General features: G+C 41.6%; 1 protein-coding gene across 1 annotated transcript in view; it reads right to left on the bottom strand.

Annotated features, from left to right (window-relative positions):
* The window catches only part of LOC106722760 (uncharacterized protein C8orf34 homolog), a 113,550-nt gene that overhangs the window by 3,636 nt on the left and 90,062 nt on the right, over positions 1-19,852 (bottom strand). Inside the window, exons 6-7 of the mRNA XM_025215237.1 lie at positions 15,108-15,610; positions 9,023-9,116 (exon numbers count right to left, since the gene is read on the bottom strand). Of these exons, the coding sequence (XP_025071022.1) occupies positions 9,023-9,116; positions 15,108-15,610 (597 nt within the window). The remainder of the gene's footprint in view (positions 1-9,022; positions 9,117-15,107; positions 15,611-19,852) is intronic.

Below are 19,852 nucleotides of genomic sequence, written 5' to 3' on the forward strand. Positions count from 1 at the left end.
AGGGGACACGCTCCCCCCACCCCTGCCCTGGTGACTGGTGCCTCCAAGTCTACTGCCAAGTAGACCAAGTCCAAGTCTACTGCCAAGCACATGGGGGCTCCTCTGCACTCCTATGGGATGCTCCAACCACCCCACCATTGCAGCATTCATGAGCTGTGCCTGGTACCATGAGGTATGTAGAAAAAACATCTAAAGCTGTGTCCATGGCCGAATTGCTGATTCTCTGAATCAGCATCGAATCTTCAGATTTGGATTCGGCCAAATCGAAGCGGGACAGTGATCTGAATCAATGAATCATATCTCTGTCCCAAATTTGGGCCAAATCCAAATCGAATACAGCCTGTTTGGCACACCCCTAGTAGTTACCATGTGGGTGCATTCTTCAGCAAGTATTGTAACACTGCTATCTAACTTATAGTTAGTATTTTGTTAAAATATTTTAGAGCGTTCATTTAAATTAACTGTATAACTGCTATTGGCCTTTGGATTTAATAAAGACATTTTAGCAGAATTACTGACTAGGTCATTCCAATTCCAACATTACGTCAGAGAAATATATATATAATGTACTAAAAAGAAATATACAGTTCCCCCCCACCCCCCAAATACAGGTACTGTAAAGAAGGGAAGGGTCCCAGGAAAGCCAAACAGTCCCAGTTAGCTGGTTCTAGGGTGGAGGTGGACCCATGCTATGAGTCCAGAGCAGTTTGTGAGCAGTGCTCATAGCTCCAAGCACCTGGTTAAAATGGAAAGTCTGTGGCTGGCAAGCAGTTCCAACACTCAAACCAAAAACTACCATTTTTTAGGCTCTCCAAACCCTTATCACTGAAAGTACATCTCCCTTGCCTCTATCCTTATCCCTGCACCAATAAAGATCTACCCACCTGAGGTCCTGTCTTTCCCCGTTGTGTCACAGCATGGCAACAGCACTGTAACCAGATCCCAACTATGCATGGTTAAAGAATGACAGAAAGGGCACAGGAAGGGCAGGTCAATTCAGTCCCCATTCCTCAGCAAGCACTGCAAGCATTTGTGACAGCTGAGGGTCACAGCAGACAGAGCTGGGCCTGGAATGGGGGTGGGGGACAAGTTGCTCAACCTGGTCTTCAGAAGGCAAGAGCTACATCAACTGTGTCTGTGATAATCTCCATGTATTCAGCAGTGAGCTTGTCATATCACATACTAAAGTAACTTTCTGGCTTTATCTGCATGTTGAACAGGAACCCTGATTTCTCTATAGTACCATCATAGAAGTGCTGGCTGAGTCCCTGATATGGGAGAGTAAGTTTCATGACAGTGTCATGGAGCACTTTTGGATAACTTCTAAAAGCTCAGACGCACATTGCTGCCCTCTCCCATGGCCACACCATAGTCACCATCACCTTGCATCATGTGAAAGGCATCACCCCCCCCCGCCGAGTCTCTCCCCAAAGAATCATATTCCTACAATGGGGGGGGTGGGGGGTAGTCAGAGGCCTGCCCTCAGCATCCCAGGAGGCAGGGCAAGGAGGGATGGACCTTGCAGTGCCCTGATTGGGGGCATAAAGAGCAGAAGGCAAAGTAGGGGAAGTGGGGTCGTAGGTTCTGGAACCTGAGTGACTGGGGGCAGGAAAAGCATGAGGGAAATAGGAGTGATTAGACATGTCCTCTCCAAGGGGAAGGGGAGAGTGATGCAAGGTGGACTGCAGCACATGGGGTACATGGAGTCACGCACCCTAGACACTGCAGTTCTCTCCCCATGAGCCATCCACCTGCCAACCATTCCATGGCATGGGACACAACATGAGCTCTAGGGTCTGGCCACAGCCCACCATTCCAGTGCCCCAGATTCTTACAGAGATAGAGCCCAGAGCAGGGGTCCCAGAGGTGACTGGGGTGGCTTTATGCTGTATTTCATTAATGACAAAATTATAAATTGAGACAAGTCTAATTCCTGTGCCCTATTCCCACATGGCTAGGTGATGCCCCACATCAAAGCTGGTGTTCAGCCAGGGCTACCCTCTTCCTGATTGTCTCATGGTTGCCAGGGGAAAATGTTTTTTATGTAAACCCCAGACAGAAGGAAATTAAGACTCAACTTGCTCTGTGCCCTACTCCTGCATGACCAGGTGCTGATCTACGTGCCTGCATTACAAAATATAATCTGCCAGGACTTTCTTGACTATGATTCCCTACTGGGGAGTCATGCCCTGAGAACCAATGCCCTAGCAGGGGTGTACCATGACACTGCACTTCCTCTGCCCAGGCCTCATGTAAGACTTCCTCCCACCTGGCCTCACCGATGTTATGGAGGATTCAGGCAGAGATGAATAGAGGTGCACTGATACATCAGTCCCATATTGGATCAGCACCAACATAAGGAAAATTGACAATATTGGCAATTGGCTTCTTTTGGCTGATGTGGCCGATAATGTTGCCACTAAATGCTCCGTGCATTCATGCAGCCGCAGAACAGCACACAGGTGGCCAGAAATGCAGCCTGGCAGCATGGAGAGCAGCCAGGTCTGGCTTGTAAGTCTGTTGTGAGGGAAGAGGCTGAGGGTGGGGCATATCAAGGCCCCAGCGGTGAGGGCAGAAGTGGGGCTAGGGCTGGGGAGAGCCAGACACTGCACATCTGAGGTAGGACACAGGATGGAGATGCAAGTGACTCATCTGGGGGGCACAGGGAGGGCAGGGGTTCCAGCTACTGTGTGTATCCCTGGAGGGCATGGGGGTTTGCCCCCAGATCTGCACGCTGGGCAGGGCGGGCTGCCATTGAGGGCTGGGGCCAGGGAAGTGCTGGGCTCTTCCTGGTGGGGGGCTGGGCCAAGCTGCACGTGGGGTGGGGGGTGGCAGCATTGACAGGGGAATTATGGTGAATTCTGGAGTGGCTGCAGCCCTCCCCCGTTAATCCACCTCCCAGCACCACCACCGCCTGCCCTGAGCACAGCCTGGCCCAGCTCCCTTCTGGGAAGAGCCTGGCACCACCACAGCACCAGCTCACAGCAGCAGCCCACCCTTGCCCCATGCACAGATCTGGGGGCACACACACCCCCATGCCCAACCAAGGTGCACGCAGCAGTGGGAGCTGCCCCGCCCTTGTGCTCCACCCATCCCCCCTGGATGAGCCGCTCATGGGCTCCATCCTGTCTCGGCTGTGCAGCCCCTGCCCCAGCCTCAGCCCCAGCCCCACTCCCTCCCTCATCACTGGGGCCTTGATCTGCCCCCCACATCCCTTCCCTCCCTTTCCTTCACCCTTGCCCCTTCCCCCACAAAAGACTTACCAGCTGGATGTATTCTACAAGCTGCCTGGCTGCACATCAAAATCGGATTGGTAGTGGCCAATATGGCTCGCTAAAAATCGGCCATCAGTATTGGCCCAAAAAATCTCTATCAGTACACCCCTAATGATGAAGTGTGGCAAGTACTCTTAGGCCATATGGAAGCATACCCACAAAGTTCTTCAGTGTGCCCTGAGACACACACGGGTGCGTTCAACAGTCATGTGTCAGTTGCTGAGGAAGCAGTTGAAGTATTTCTTCCTGCTGTCCAGGTGCCCCATGTCAGGCTTCATAAGCCAATGGGAGGAGAAGATAGGCCAGATCCCTAATAATAAGGGGAATGAGAAATCTGCTGACCTCAATACTGGGGACTACAAGGGCATACTCTCTCTCCATTGCTTCAGGGAGGCTGGATTTGCAGAATCATGGGCACTGCCTACCCAGCCAGCATTGATGTGGGTGAAGCAGCCATGGCACCCTGCAGCACACCACAGAAGAAGCTCTTGTGGCTGATGAACTCCATAGACTCTTGGGGCAGACAGAGAATGGAGATGTGGGTGCCATCAATGGCTTAAATGCAGTTGGGGAAGCTGATTCAGTGGAATCCAGCAGTTACCTCCTTTGGGTTGCTGAGGTAGATGACAAATGCCATCAGCATGTTCTGCACGACAAGACACACCTCCCAGACTGCCTCTGGCTGTGAACTTGCCCATGCCAACCTGCTTGTCAACACAGATTGTCAAGGGTTGCCAGTTTCCAGATGGCAATGGCAGTGTACTTCACCAAATTCAGGGGTGGCTTTATGATGATATCCTGTCATTCGATGTGCAGGGCTAATTTGGCAATTACCTCCAAGAAGGTGGCCATTGGTGACTATGCTAGATGCCCAAGACAAGGCTCTCCCACCTGCCAGTACTTGTCTCATGGATCCCAAACCACTGGTGGGTCTTCAGATGCCTCCAGAGTACCTTGGACTGCATAGAAATGTGTACAACCTCTTCTTCCTCATGGAAGTCTTCCGTGAAATCCAAGAGGCTGCTTGGGCAGAAGCACCTGTAAGGGGTCTCAGGCAGGAGTGCAGCCATGCGACCCAAAGCCATTTGAAGAAGGCTGTTTGCCATCATGAGCTTCTAGTGCATGAAGTCAGAAAGGATAATCCAAACTAACCTGATTCTTTGGCAAGAGGAATGCAGCAGGAAATTGAGCTTTCAGAATGAGAGGGATATGGATTCATTGTGAGCTGCTGAAGTGAAAATTTTCATGATTGGTAGTATTCTGCTCTGGCTCTGCTCTCTCAATGCAAGGATGGGCTTGCAGCTAGGAGTTCTTTGGGTGGATGTGATCCCCTTGGGTGGCCAGCTATTCGGTGCTCTTCTGTGTGCTCAGTTGTTTTTGGCACCCTGGCAGTCAGGGGAGCCCGCAAAGCATGCTGGGCTGTGGGCTATGAACCTTCAGTAGTGCAGGCTGTCTATGCAGCATTCACCTAATCCTTGGAATGCCTGTACAGTCCTCTCCTGGTAGAGTTTTCTAGTTGGAGAGAGTTGGTGAGAATTCTTGTAGTGGTTCTGAATGCCTGTATGCAGCCTTTGACTCACAGGATACATCTACACATGTAATTAATGTATTAAACTGCTATGGGGTGCATGTCTACACACGTGTCCCAAACTGATAGGAGCATCCCAGTCCAGGTCTGCTTCTGCCCTACTCCACACCCCTGCAGCATCCAGGTGGAGCTCCAGACTCGCCTGAGTGCCAGCCCCCAGGCAAGCAGGGGGCATAAGGGCTGGTCCCAATTCTCATGTGGCTGGGATGCACCCTGTTGGGGATCAGGACCCTCCCAGTCCCTATGTGGCCAAGAGACCTGTACCCGCTGAGACCCTCATGATCCCCATGTGGCTGGCTGGCAGGCAGCATCCCTGCCCAGTGGGGATGGCTTTCCTGGCCACATGAAGATCAGGTCCTAACCCAATCTCCACATAGCTGGGAAATAGCAGTCCTGGCCAAGACAGCACTCTCAGCCACATGGGCATTAGGATGGGTCCCGATTCCCACATGGCAGAGAGAGAGCTGCCCCCGCAGCCAGGACATCATCCCCTCCCCCACAAATCAGTGCTTAGTCAGGCCCCTGCTCCCTGGCCTGACTAAGCACTGGGGGGGAGATGCTTCTGGGCTGACCAGGAGCATCTTCCCACCCCAAATCAGTTTTTAGTCAGGCTCCTGCTGTCTGGGTGCATCCAGATGAGTGAGCACGTGCAGTTTGTGGAACTGCAAATCTGTCAGTGGTGCCTCAAACCACATATGCCTCACATGCAGGCGATTGCACATGCAGGTGCTAATTTGCAGTACGGTGGGGTTTTTCTGACATTGAGAAATGTCGGTGTCAAAAAAACCCATACCAGAGTCCAAAGTGAGGCTGTGCATGTGGCGGCAATGTGTGCCACCTGAAACTGCAGCCTAGGCTCTGTGCTCTCAGACTGTCACTGCTGGAGCCCTGGGAGTCCCCCAGAACCCCAGGTAAGGCTGCTGGGGCCATTAGGTTAGTCAAATGCACAGTAAAGTGCTTTGTATAGATATACCAACAGAGAGTGATACAGATTTACACATCTATAAATCTGACTGACTGGACTGTAATCACAATACAATCTTATTTAAGATCAAATTAAGAAACCCAATTGTTATATTATTTTGGGTTCAAAGTAGCAGTTAACATAAAACTCTTCCTTTTTTCTCCCATCATTATGGCATTTCTGTAATTCTTCAGGATAATTCTATTGGATTTTCCTTTATAGTAATATAACTAAAGAGTTCCAGACTTTTCTATCTTGGGATTTATCATAGAAAAATAAATTATGTTTTTTCCCCTTTATCCCAATGTGAAACTTTAAAAAACATTGTTCATTTCCATTTCTTTTGGATTCTTTCTACTTTATTTTACAAACAAAGGGAAATTTTTTCAAAGAACCTCAAATAACTTATGAGCTGAAGAACAACTTAAAAGATCAGTTAGGAGCTAAATACAATTGACTTTCCAGAGAGATTTAGACTCTTAAGGGAACTCTTGAAAATTTGGTTTAAGGACAGATTTTTAAAGATACAAATGATAAGTTAGGTAGATGGGAATCAGGTGCTTAACTGTCATGATTGATTTTAAGATTCTTTTTTTAGGTTCCCAATTCACTTAGGCACATTTGGAAATGCTACCCTATATAAACTTGTCATTGAGTTTGAAGCACAATACTCACTAGAGGATATTCATTTAAAGAAGTCTATAAAAGAACACAAGGTGACTCATGTGCCTTCTCACCTAACTTTTTTCATGTTTAGAGTTTTCCTATTGCCCAAGACTAGCTTTACACATGGTTGCTATTATCTCAGAGAAGTCAAAGAATGTGGTAAATATTACCCACGTATAATTTATTAAAAGCTGAGTCAAAGAACAGGTGTTGCTATTGTAAAGATTAATTCTGCAGCTCTTCTGCTTAGACTCATAAATTATGAACTTTCAAGCCCTTCAACACTAAATCACATATACAGCGTCCACACAGATTTATTAAATTTAGGATGAAAAATGAAATGTAATCTATTCATACCTTGCCAGCTGCTCTACCTTCAGTGAACACTCAGAACTGGCATCAGCAAGTATGCCAGGCTGCTCATTGGCTCTCTACGTAACAGTTATTTCAACACCTGGGGGGTTTGCAGCTCCTATTTTACAACAGTTGCAGTTCTGTGCTATGGGCTTGGCTACAGCACTAGCATTCCACCTCCAGATGGCTGCTATTACCACATAATTATTATTTTTTTAAACTAATTTTTCAACCCAATTTACCTTTCTCATATGTCACATAACATGGCAATATTGCTTAGATCAAAATATTTTGCTCTGCTCTTATACTTACAATAGTACAAAGAATAAACCACTTTAAATGGCACAGTGGACAACTATGTAAGATGCCAGATAGACTTACAATCAAGGTGCAAGCACATTACAGCTATAAATTCTTTTCATGAAAGAAACTATTGTTTACATTTATAATTTTTTCTTCTCTGTTCTGTCACAAGTTTAAGCTAAATCAAAAAGTGGTATAAGCATCAAAGAGATTCTATAATAGTTACACAGTGGGCACGTCAACACGTATATTAAGAAACTTTTCCTAATGCGCATTAAATTTAGTACCTCTAATGTGAGATACTAAACAAATGTGCACTTGGCTGCCTTAATGTACAATAATGAATGTGCACAGTTTTTAAGTGACGCTGAATGTGCAATAGCCTATTTTACTACACGTTAGCATAATTGTATTTTTTTATGTGATGCTTTAATGCACAGTACAATAGGCAACTAGGCTCTGGAAACTAGGTTTGTTCAGTCTTAGCAAGAGAAGGCCGAGAGGTGACTTGATAGCCGCCTACAAGTAGGTCAAGGGTGAGCACCAAGATCTAGGGGAGCAACTCTTCAGAAAGGCACCTCCAGGGAGAAGGACCAACAGGCACAAGCTAATTGAGGAAAGATTTAGGTTGGACATTAGGAAAAACTTATTTTCTTTAAGGGTATCTAGACTCTAGAACACACGCCCAGCAGGGGCGGTGCAGTCACCATCCTTGGAGGTGTTCAAGAGGAGGCTGGACGAGCATCTCACTGAGCTCGTTTGAGCCCAATAATCTCCTGCCCATGGCAGGGGATCGGTCTTAATGATCTTACATGTCCCTTCCAGTCCTTTGATTCTATGATTCTACCATTAAAGCACATGTGTAGATGTGCCCAGTGGGCTCAATTCAATATGCATTTAAACCTGCACTGCCTGTGAATCCATGGTAATTTTCACCCCTGGGGAGTGGGTCCCTTGACCATATAGCTCTGGATCTAGTCCTTTACCCAGGGCTGAGTATCACCTTCATGATACTCATCAAATAAATAAGAATTTTAGGTTTAACCTAAACTGAGCCCAAATCCATTGCACTAATGTAGAGACAGGAAATGTAAAATTATTTTGTTGTGACATTGAGAATGTTCTGATTCATACTTTGGGAACTACAACATTTCAATTTTAATGTGCAAGTCATATCACAGGCTAACTGTGAATTGACAAAGTCACATGAGCAGATATAATTCTTGAAATGTTTAAGGGACAGCATTTGGAAAAGGATATTCCGTTTATCATACATGATTTTCACTAATTATAAATAATGCCATATCTGCAACTATTCCATTAGCAAAATGACCTAACCTACTCTAATGCTACTTATTTAAGCAGTTTCAGTTCCACGTGCAATAAAACCTGAAATAGTTTTAGAAATAGCACACATTTTCACACTGGCAGATCACAAAACTACTGTGCTTCAAATAGTTTTGCAGGACTTCTGATATTTCAAGCAAAATTATTTACAATACTTAATGGCCAGATACAATTGGTTAAGACTTCAAAATATGGAGATTTACAGTGTGTGTTACTTGTTAGCCTTTCCCTCATTTAGGTCAGGATTCCATTGACCTTTGCTAACATGATTCTACCAACAGCCTGCAACAGGGCTATGGTGCTTACATGATTCAGAACATACAGTCTTAACTGTAAGAACACCTATGTTAAGAAACCCTTTAAGACTATGCATTCAGTCATTCAGCTCTTACTTATCGCTTATGTAAATAATCCTAGTGAATCAAGGTTACTTGTGTGATTTAGGAGTACAGGATCAGGGGAGGGAACAAGTATTTTTTACATACACTCTCTAATATACAATCAATGACCAACAAACACACTCACATTTATCTTGATCAGCTTCCACTCCTTCACTCTCTGTGTCACTTGGCAATATCCAGGGTTGGTGGACAAGTTGAAGTTGTTGTAAGAATTCATCCTGTCATAAACAGATTTCTTTTAGATAAAGTTACTTTTAAACATTGAATAAAAATATAGACAGTAGCCAACACTGTGACCACAAGTAATTGGACAAACCAATCAAAGTCTTCCCTATCAAAATAACCAAACATGTAAATGACTGTGCAAGCTTTGGTGTCATTTTCTAAATTTATTTTTTCTTTTCTTCTGGGAAAGGATTATTCCCTGAATTAATACTTTTATAATTCCTGGATCTCATCTCAGAGACACGGTTAAAATAAATTCCATTGAAAAAATACCATGAATGCCACAGCTCTTTGATTCATAGCACTTCTAGGAATTGTCATATAACAGGAGTTAGAAAACCGCTGATAATGAGGTTTGATTTTGATTCTATGGCAAAACTCCCATTGATTCCCATACTGCAAAGTCAAAGCCCTGTGACCTAATCCAAAACTTAATGAAAGTCAATTAAATTTTGTCCACAGGCTTCCATGGGGGCAGACTTCAATAGGTGCAGGATACCTTTGCCTCGTGGTATCTCAAAGCCACTGAAATATGGAAATGTTTATCATCAACAGGTTTAAACTGTTTATAGTAAAAGACAATTGGAAATATGGTTATATTTAAACTTTTTAAAGTTAGTTCCAAACATAAAAAATGAAATGGCAACTTTTTTTACAATATTCCTGAATTTCAGAGAGTAGTGAGACAATTTAGTAACTGATGTATAGAAATGATTTAACATTCAACAGCAGTGCAGAATTCTGCGATGCGACAGTATGTTTGAAGATGAAGGATTGGGAGTATAATTTAAAGGCTGTAAACATCCTACATCAGGGGTTGCCAACTAAGGGTACACGTACCCCTGGGGGTACTTGGAAAAGGGGCTAGGGGGGCACGCGCGGACAGGTGGGCAGGGATGGCGCACCTCCACCCCGCACTGCCTCCTCCCAAGAGCAGGGCTGGGGCGGGGTGAGGGCAGTGGCTCTCTTCTGCGGGCTGCACAGGTACCACCCCACCAGCTGGACGCAGTGGGTGGGAGCTCATTCATGGTGGTGGCCACCGCCATCTACCACCCCACTCCACCAGAAGTATACTCCTTAAAAAAGGCTGAAAACCCCTGTCCTAGATACTCAGCTCCTACAAAACAGGTGTAACTAAGGGAGATACATCAACCTGAAAATCTGGCTCCACAGATTCAGAATTCACATATGTTAACACTTCACATATGTTAAATCAGATAATCAATTTCAAACTAGAAACATTGTTTGCTTTACTCAGCTGCCATAAGCTGAAGATAGGACTGACCAGGTAAGACCTAACTTTTGGGAGTAAATTATTTACTCAGTCAGTGATCCTGTTAAGAAAAAGGGAAGTTACAACACTAAAAACACTATGTACAGGGCTAAAGGTCCACAGACTTCAGCCTTATGCATGTGTTTTCATTTCAATGAATTTTATTAGTATCAGAATGAAGGCTTTGACTGCAATCATTTGGTTGTGGAGCAGGATTCCTGCAGTATGGGTGCACTGCTGCTATCACATGATTAGGCTGCTCTTTTATCACTTTTGATCATCTGAGTGTTCTTTAATAACCTAACCAATAAGGAAAGAAAAAGAGCGGAGAATTGGTCAAGCAACACTATAGAACAGAATCAAAGCATTCTACTAAAGAGGCATAAAAGTTTATATTCCCATCACTAGCCTTAGATCCTGTGTTAGGGATATGTGGAGTCCAACTGATACAAAAGCATTGTGATCAAGACACCTTCTCTTATAAATAGAATTCTTCAGTAAAAATAAAGTTCACATACCTGGTTTTGAAGAAAATCTGAACTGAGGCCTTCAGCACTGATGTATGCATGGGTCTCTCAGTACAGAATTGGTCCTTAACATTTTCTCACATATTACTGCCAAATGAATTGCTGCATGAACTTGCTGCCGTGGAAGTGCCACTCAAATAAAACTGCCTAGAGGGATTGTATTATATGCATTTTGATTTTTTGGGTTTTTTTGGTCAAGTGAAGCAGCAGGAGCTGCAGAAGAACGCCAATGGTGTGTGTTCTGGGGTAAGACGACAATGAAATAAAAGGTCACGAAGGCTCTGCTGCCTCACAAAAAAATGTCATGTAGGCTCCATTAGGAAAACTTTAGATAGACTCAAAAGGGCTGATTAAATACATTTTTAAAAAAGCGCATCACTTTAAACTTGGTGGTCTCCCATGCTGAGCCTAGCGCATACCCAGAAGAGGCATCATGTTAGTTGGATCTGGCTTGTCCAATGTCTATATAGATCGGGTGCTTAAGTGGGGCTTTTTGGCACTTTTATCTAATAGCTGATAGCTTGAATCAGCTATTAGATAACCCCAACTTAAGCACCTGATCTATACAGACGCTGCAGAGCTGAGTCGAAGTAATATGCTGCCTCTTCTGGTGATGCACATTCTTTGGGGGTTTTCTTAATGTTTGCAAACAGCCAAGGCAGCCCAGACATGATGCTGGTAATGTCCTAGATGCAGGCCTGAAAATGGGAGTGAGTGAGTCGTGCATGTTGTCAAAGCAGTGAACTCCCTTGCACTGTCTGACATAGTTTAGACATGCCCACATGATTTCTTCTTTCCCAATCCAACTCAAAGTATGTCTATAGTCCTGTTTTTCTTCTGTGACAGTGGGTAGAGGCAAAGGTTTCCAGTTCATTATACTGAGGGCAAAATCAGCAGACTGTTCAGGTCCATTGAGGAAAATCCCTGTAGTCAGTGCTTCATTAAGTACTTCCATTAGTATTAGCAATGCTATCTATCACAAGACAAAGAATGGACCTATCTATAATACTTCAAAATCTGATCATAAGTGATCATAAAATGGAAAAATAAAAACAGCAAAGAAAACTAAAAAAGAGGCATAAAAATCCGCTCTGAAACTATGCATGTGAGTTTTCCAAGAGATACAATACACAGAACAGACTTAGTAACATCTTCCAAAATGTAGTAAAGCAAGCCTTTTCAGGAAATGAGGAAGTGATCTCATTGCTCTGTCCACCTCATCTCATACAGTAAATGTACAGTAAACACACACACAGTTTCATGAATAAATTCCTTTGCATACAATAAAATTCTGTTCTTCTGGTCAGAGCCTGTGCTGTGTTTCTAGGAGATTTAGCATAGAGCTTGATGCCCAACGGGAGGAGGAAGCTATGGTGGCTGTAAGATACATAAAGCAATGTTGGGCTGTTCCAAGGACATCTAGGACTTCCCCATGCCACCACAGCCCTCTAATTTAGTGCAAAGGTCTTATTCTCACTTGCATCAGTGTATATCAAGAGCATTTTAACTGATATTAAATAAATTACTTCTGATTTATACCAGGGTACTAAGAACAGAGTCTCTTCATTTAGGTATAATGTGTTATTCAATAGGAAATCCAAATTAGTTAAGTCTTCCTATTGTAAAGATGCATGGTAAATGACAGGACGAAAAATGAAAAGATATTTAAACGGTTTTCAGTTATTCGCATTTGTACATTGATTGTAAAAATCCAGTGGTTCAAGAAATGAAACTGGAACTAAGCAAGTCAATGGTACTTTCCTCTCACAACAGTTGAGATCTATAATTGAGTTGTATCAAACTAACAGATCCTGTCCTGAAGAGAGAAACAAAATTCAACATTTCTTTGTCAAGTTATGTAAAATAAAAAGGAAATGGAAATACTAAATATATATCTGTATGTGGAATATAAATGTATGTGGAAAAAAAAGATTTAAGACTTGATTTATTAGTCTTATAAAGATATTTCTCTAGGTAACATATCTTTATTATATTCAGTTTACCCATGAACAGACTTGGCAATATAATGCACCTGCTAGAACTGTAGATAAAGTATTATTTATGTCAAGAGACAAGAATTCCTGAGCACAAAAACTCAGATCATTAGACAACTTGTAATTCTTTTTGATGGGGGTCACAGAGCTAAGATCCTGAGCATTTTTTAAAAGCTTAACAGCTGACATGTTAAATCTTTGCCAAGTTATTTGAGAATTGCTCTATAACACCATTAAACCATGCCTAGTTTTAATATGATCTCTACTACAAACCCAAGAATAACTTTTTCTGGATTTTATTTCTTATTAGTTTTTAAAACCTGCATAGCAAATTTACATAAAGCACTAAAATATATTAAGAACACTTCACTGAATTAGTTCATCATTCCATTTAATGATAACATAAGTTGTACTTTTAAACTACAGGTCTACACAGTGAATTCTTCAGCTCAGTAAATCATATCCTAACAAGATCCCCATGCAAAATATGGAAACTGTTTGCTAGAATTTTGCAAATCTACTTTTATCAATTGAGTAATTTTTTTCTTGCTTTCACCAACTTTAAACTAGTTTAACTCCACTGGTTTCAGTAGTTACTCCTGATATACTCCTCCGCCGAAGAAGGAGGTGGTCTTTTTGGTTTTTCTCAGGCTTTCCGCATAGCATCTCATACAGTAGATGTACTGTAGCTGCAGTGCAGTCTTATCTAATAGAAGTTCTATGGCACAAGCCTAAAGGGTAATAAATATAACTTTCCTCTCTTTTATGTGGTCCATGTAGTGAAGTGGGAGTGTGTACAATTACTGTACAAAGTAGTATACCTTATAAAGTTCAAATTTCCTACAGTTATAATTTAACTGTTTCCCATGTTATCTACACATTCAGAAAAAGCCAGGGTTATTCTTGCCACAAAGTTGCTGTTAGGGATTCCTTACTCATCCTAGACCAGTGGTTTTCAACTTGTAGTCCACAGACCCCTGTGAGTCCACAGACTATTGTCTAAGGGGTTTGCAAAAGATTACTGTGATGAATCAGAAGTATGTGAATACCCACACTTACAATTCAAAGGACTATGTAGGTTTCTAAGGGAGAAGACAGGGAGAACAACAGCAGAACCTACATAGATTCTAATTTCTAGCAATGAAGCTTGTGAGGATGTTCAGAAACAATGGCAATTATGGGAAAGATTGCTCTTCACCTTCTGCAGATGTGGAGTCATTTTTGTCTCTGCTTTCTGTCTTCCATAGCACATAATGAAAGGTATATTAGGATTATTAAAAAAGTATCCAATGATAACCTCTGATTTTATTTCATCCCTAGAACTCAGTGTAACCAATGCCGGTATTTAATTTTTCCCACTACAGAATAATTAGCCTCATTTGACTTATTTTATGCCCTTCTGCCATTTCCAAACACTTTTTTAAGGCCAGTAATGTCTCTCAGAAAACTCATCTGGGGAAAAAAAATAGCACTGCAGACTCTGTGCTAACCAATCTATTTAAAAGGTATTCTAAAATTGGTAGTATCATTTCCAAAGTACTTTGTCTTTCTTTTCACTGTAGACTAATTATGTAAAACCTATGACTATGTAGGAAAAAGCTTTTTTATTCTGTGAATTAGACCAGTTTGGAAAGCAGTATTAAACTTATTAAGTCCTGCTCTATTATGTCTGTTTTTCTCAGAATATATTTTTGTATTATTAAAGATAAAACCTACCAATTCAAAATGCATCTAATTAACATAATTACTTGCCAAATATTTCAGATATTTTTCTTGTAGAAAGTTAAACTTGAAAATAATCAGTGCTATGAAAAATTTAACTCAGAAATTCCACAAAAATGCTCTTGCTTAATATTTTGTACATAAGCACAGTCTTAGAAACAGTATTGCTCTCGGTAGGCATTAATTCTGCTGTCCATTATGTAAGTAAACATTCCATTGACCCCACTGGAAATGTAGTTTGCGTAACTACAGGAAGATCACTCCCCAGACACACAAACCTGAAAATACCATGTCCCTTTTCTCAAATTTCTAATGCCATATGACTTTGATTCATCTTGGTGGTACGTTATTATAAGGTATTGGTGTTTTCATTTAAAGTGAAACACAAACTAAAACACACCCTCAAATTCTAATTTCATAGTATTTATAATCTTAAAACTAGAGGGGAAAAATAATTTTAAATCTTACTTCTGATATACTGCTTCTCTGAGTGACAGTTCCAAAAATGTCTCCACTCATTTGGACAGCTAGCCCTGAAGGAGTTCCAAGGGTCCTCCCCATTTGGCTCTTAGATGTTAAAGACCTGCTTCTTTGCATACTAATGATTCCTTCCTTATTTTCCTGGTTGCTAGGTGTTAGAGGTTGTGACAGCAAACTATTCGGAGTCACAGGTCTGTTTCCTGTTGATGGAGTTGGATGCCTGTTGGTCTGCATGTTGGGAGTCTGAGGCCTACTGTTTGAGATACTGCAGACCTGGGTTCTGCTGTTATTAGGTAGTGGTGGTGATTTATTTCCTTGCAGCTGGAGTTGAACATTTTTCCCAGATTGAGTTGGCACTTGAGGCCTTGAATTTTGGCTTGGTGTTGCTTGACGGTTTCCTGGATGATCTGAAGTAACTAAATTAGTAGGTTGACTACTAGGGCTCCTTGACAGCCTTGCTTCTTCCCAGAGTGCTAAGTCCTTTTCAATGTCTGCATGCAGAAAAAGACAATAGTAATATTTACATTGAAAGAATGGATACAATGGTTTGGATTTCTCACTTCTTCATAATTTGCCAGTTGATTTCAGGTTTGAGCAAGTGATTCCCAGGCCTCAGGGATAAAACTAGTGAAAACTCATTCTTTAAATACTAGTTTTTTTGTTTGTTTGATTTATTGTAAAATCAGACATACCATATTTTTTTATACACTTTTCTATACAACATTTTTCAATCTACCTTTTCTATCTGGCTTTAAAAGCAGTAATATCATCAAACATTCCACCCAAGTTATACCACTAACTTCTATGCAATTATTCTTTTCTATAGACGAGAGCTAGAACAAAATTCTGGATTTTGAGAGTCCTTAACTGTAGTGAGAGTGGAACGTGAACTTGGTTCAAGTTGTGATTTTTCCTTTTGGCTCCTCTCTTTATATGGGCCAAAAAAACCCTCTATATCCAAACACCCTTAAACTTTCCTGCAATTGGAAATTTGACCAAATCTGGATCCAGATTTGATGGTTCTAGCTTGCAGTTGCACAGGCTTCACTGACTTCAGCCATGGTCTAAAACAGGGGTAAGGTAACCCTTGGCATGGGTGTCAGAGCATGGCACATGAAAGAATTTTGCTTGGCACAGCCGCCTCAGGGCAGACGGTGGAGAAGGGACCAGGGCTGCCCTGCTACAACAAGGACCAGGCCCCTTGTGGCTCCCCCACCATCTGCCTCTGCCAAGATCTTCAAAGTCAAGGTTACAGGAGTTTTTGGCACTCTGCCCAAAAATGTTGCTGACTTCTGGTTTAAAACCTAAAGAGTGAATCTGGTCCTTTAAGGGGCGTCCTGTCCTACTCTTTATATAAATCAAACTCCTGAGTGATTTGAATGGAAGTTTACCTTTCTGAAATCTAAAGAATATACTAAAGGACAAGCAACATATTAAAAGACAGCTCAGAGTTTGTGAAGAATCTGTGCTTCTGAATTCATTTCAACAAAAACTTTTATGCTTCTAATTTTCAGGTGTATAACATCATTTCATTACATACCAGCATTATTAAGATGAGGATAGTTTGGTATGCTTGGAAGGTGACACAGTAAAAAATTTTCACAAGTAAAAATGTCAAGAGGGCTGAAGGAAGCATTTACTGATTCATCTAATTTATATCTAACCACTTCTCAATTTCACACCTTGACTGGAAGGTGTCTCTATTTCACCTTTGCTTTAATAAAGGCAACTGGTTTCCTTTAGAACAAACAGCAGCATGAGCCACATTTGCAGCTACTGTAAATCCATACAGCACCATTGACTTCAAGCCCCATGAAGTGAACCTACACAAAACCTTTGTGACAGCAATTAATCGAGGAAAACATAAATCCTAAATTTACACTATTATAATTTAAAATCCATTCTCATTCATTTCCATTTGTGTTTACTGCATAAAAATGTTTACACTGCTCATTTAATAATTATGAACAACCACTAATAACATCAGCTTGCCATTTTAAAATTGTTCATTTTTACACATTTTTCACATTTTACACACGTAATTTTTTACAAGTCAGAAAAATTAATTGGGTCAATTTGTTCATTGTTTGTGTAAAATAATATATTCAAAACATGAAAACACATTGTTATTAAAGATGATGATGAATGAACTACATTATTAGTGAAGTCTCAAGTGATATAATCTCCTAACTCTTTAATGATCAAGTGTCTCGCTACTAGAAAATTTAAAAGGGCAGTGACTGTTTATATTTCTGGTAGACAGTTGAGGATATTTCTTATTGCTGCTTTAATTTTTTAAAAATCTAACTGAAAGACTCACCTCATAAAATCAGCTTGTTACATTTTAAAATAATTATGCTTTGTAAGCAGTCTTACATTGAGCTTCTTTTTAAAAAAAAATCAATACATATGACTTTGGAATTCATAAGATAACCAATTCAAATCCCCGGGATCAATACACGATAATGCAAGTTTCATCATTTAAACCAAACAGAACATTTGTAAAAAATTTAATTAACCTGCATCTATGCAAAATGATTGAGGTTTCTTACTTCCTCCTTTGATCCTGAGGAAAATGTGCTGGAAAACTGAAATAACTGGGCACATCTACATAAGACATTTACAGTACAGATGCCTAATTAGCTCTACAGTAAATCCTCAGTATCTACACATGCAACCCTATTAGGCTGCAAGACACTAATTAAGTCCACTGCAGGTTAGTCTGTGTAAATACAAGTACTATCATGCAGTTGGAGTTCTTTACTGTGCAGCAACACAGGTGTAGACACTGAAGGCTAGCCCTGCATAGGGGCTGCACTATGCAGCCCTATCACAGTGAGCTAAGCCAGGTCAGAGCAGCTCCAGTTGCCAGGCTGACCCTCTGAGCCCCTGACAGCTGGGGCTACTCTGTCCTGGCTGCTCAATGTGCTGTAGTCCTGGGTGCACATGAAGATGTGTCCGGGAGCAGGGCTGTCCCTAGTGGGGCATGAATCGGGGTGACTACCCTGGGCCCCGCATTTTGGGGGGCCCCGCAGAACCAGGCAGAGTGGCCGTGGCAACTCCAGTCCACCACCGCCAGCTTTGTGTCCGGCTGCTTGCTCCCCCCACCGCCTTCTCTTCACATCCAGGGCATGCAGGATTGAAGAGGCCCTGCATGAGCTGATTTGCCCCAGGCCCGTCACCCTGCTTGAGTCGGCTCTGCCCAGGAGCAAAAAACTCCCACACAATATGAGCTGGAATTTATTCACTTGAATTAATTTCATGTGTAGATGCACCCACCATATCCTAATAAGAATTCTACACTGTTTTTTATAGGCATGTTTCCTTAATTTTAGGCAGTAAATTAGTTTGCAGATAAACTAATGTTTTTACTCATTTCTTTATAACTCAGAAGATTTCCACAACAGAAACTTTACAGTCTTATTCCACACATTATCACTTTTGATTTTGCTTCAACATCAGCTTTTCCAATTAAAAGCATAAACCTCGTTTCATGTTTCCAACATGATAGCATTATTTGATACGTAACAAATGTTGCAACTGGGGCATGATTTAGGATTTTTTTTTTAAGAAAACCACCTGTCAATGTCATTTAAGGAAAATAAAATGTGGGCAATCGACTGTTATAAGTACTTACATCTCAGAAATGCCAGGCTTAGGGTTTGATTTATAACATATTTACAAGATTTTTATGTATTGAAAAATTATTTTTATTATAAAACATATTCTAAAGGGGAAAAGTAACCACAGAATAACTACTCCAAACCAAATTGCCAACTTGGCTGAATTAAATTCCAACAAAAAAACTGCTCAACCTTCAGGAAGTGCAAAGCTGTCCTTAGCCAGCTGTAACTTATGAAAGAAAAATGTTACTAGGCAGTTTGCAGAGACAGAAGAAACTTTATACCTGCTAAAAATGCTGTATTCACCTCTGCTGAATCAAAGCCAAATTCTACAAGTTTAGATATAGAAAATAAAGAGAGTAGAACAGGTAAGACCACATCTATATGAAAAATGTGGAAGAATGGAACAGATTAATCAAGAAGGCCCACTGCTACAGTACTCAGCTGAGGCCAGCTTATAGGGCAAAAATACATCAAGACAATTCCACAGTGTAGTGTCAGCTACCAACAGCACAAACTGTATGAGGACAGATAAAGTATTGCAGACTACCCCATTATCAGGTGTGTTAGAGTACCAAAGTAAAGAATAAAGGAACTATATGCAATATATCTCTTTGTATAGATATGCACTACAGTTTACCTGCTTCATATTATCTTGCATGACTGCAAGGAGTTAAATTAAAAGAAACTTTTCAGAAGGGAAACACACTAAAAGTGAAACAAAGATATATTGTAAAGAATACCAAGAGAGTTTGAAGGGACAAAAGAGAAGGTATTCAGTGGGCTATACCCCAGCCTAGCTCCATTTTCCAGGCCTGAGTTTACAAACACAAGAAATACTGAAACTTTAGAGACATTAGCTTTGGAGAAACAGGGTTGTGCGGGCAGTGGTCCAAAGAGGAGATGCACACTGATAGAGCAACTCAAAAAGCAGTATGCTTCTCCTAGCGCACAGATGGAGGTAACCGGGGAGAAAAGAACTTACCAAAACTTGCAAGGAAACATTAAGGTTTAAACAGTAGGAAATGAGATTATGTAAATACATCATTTCTTGTTTTAACCCTTTGTTCTGTATGCTATGCACCTCAGGGTGAAAAAGAAATCATAGGG

The sequence above is a fragment of the Alligator sinensis genome, unplaced genomic scaffold, assembly GCF_000455745.1.
Source record: "Alligator sinensis unplaced genomic scaffold, ASM45574v1 scaffold71_2, whole genome shotgun sequence".
NCBI classification, from domain to species: Eukaryota; Metazoa; Chordata; order Crocodylia; family Alligatoridae; genus Alligator; species Alligator sinensis.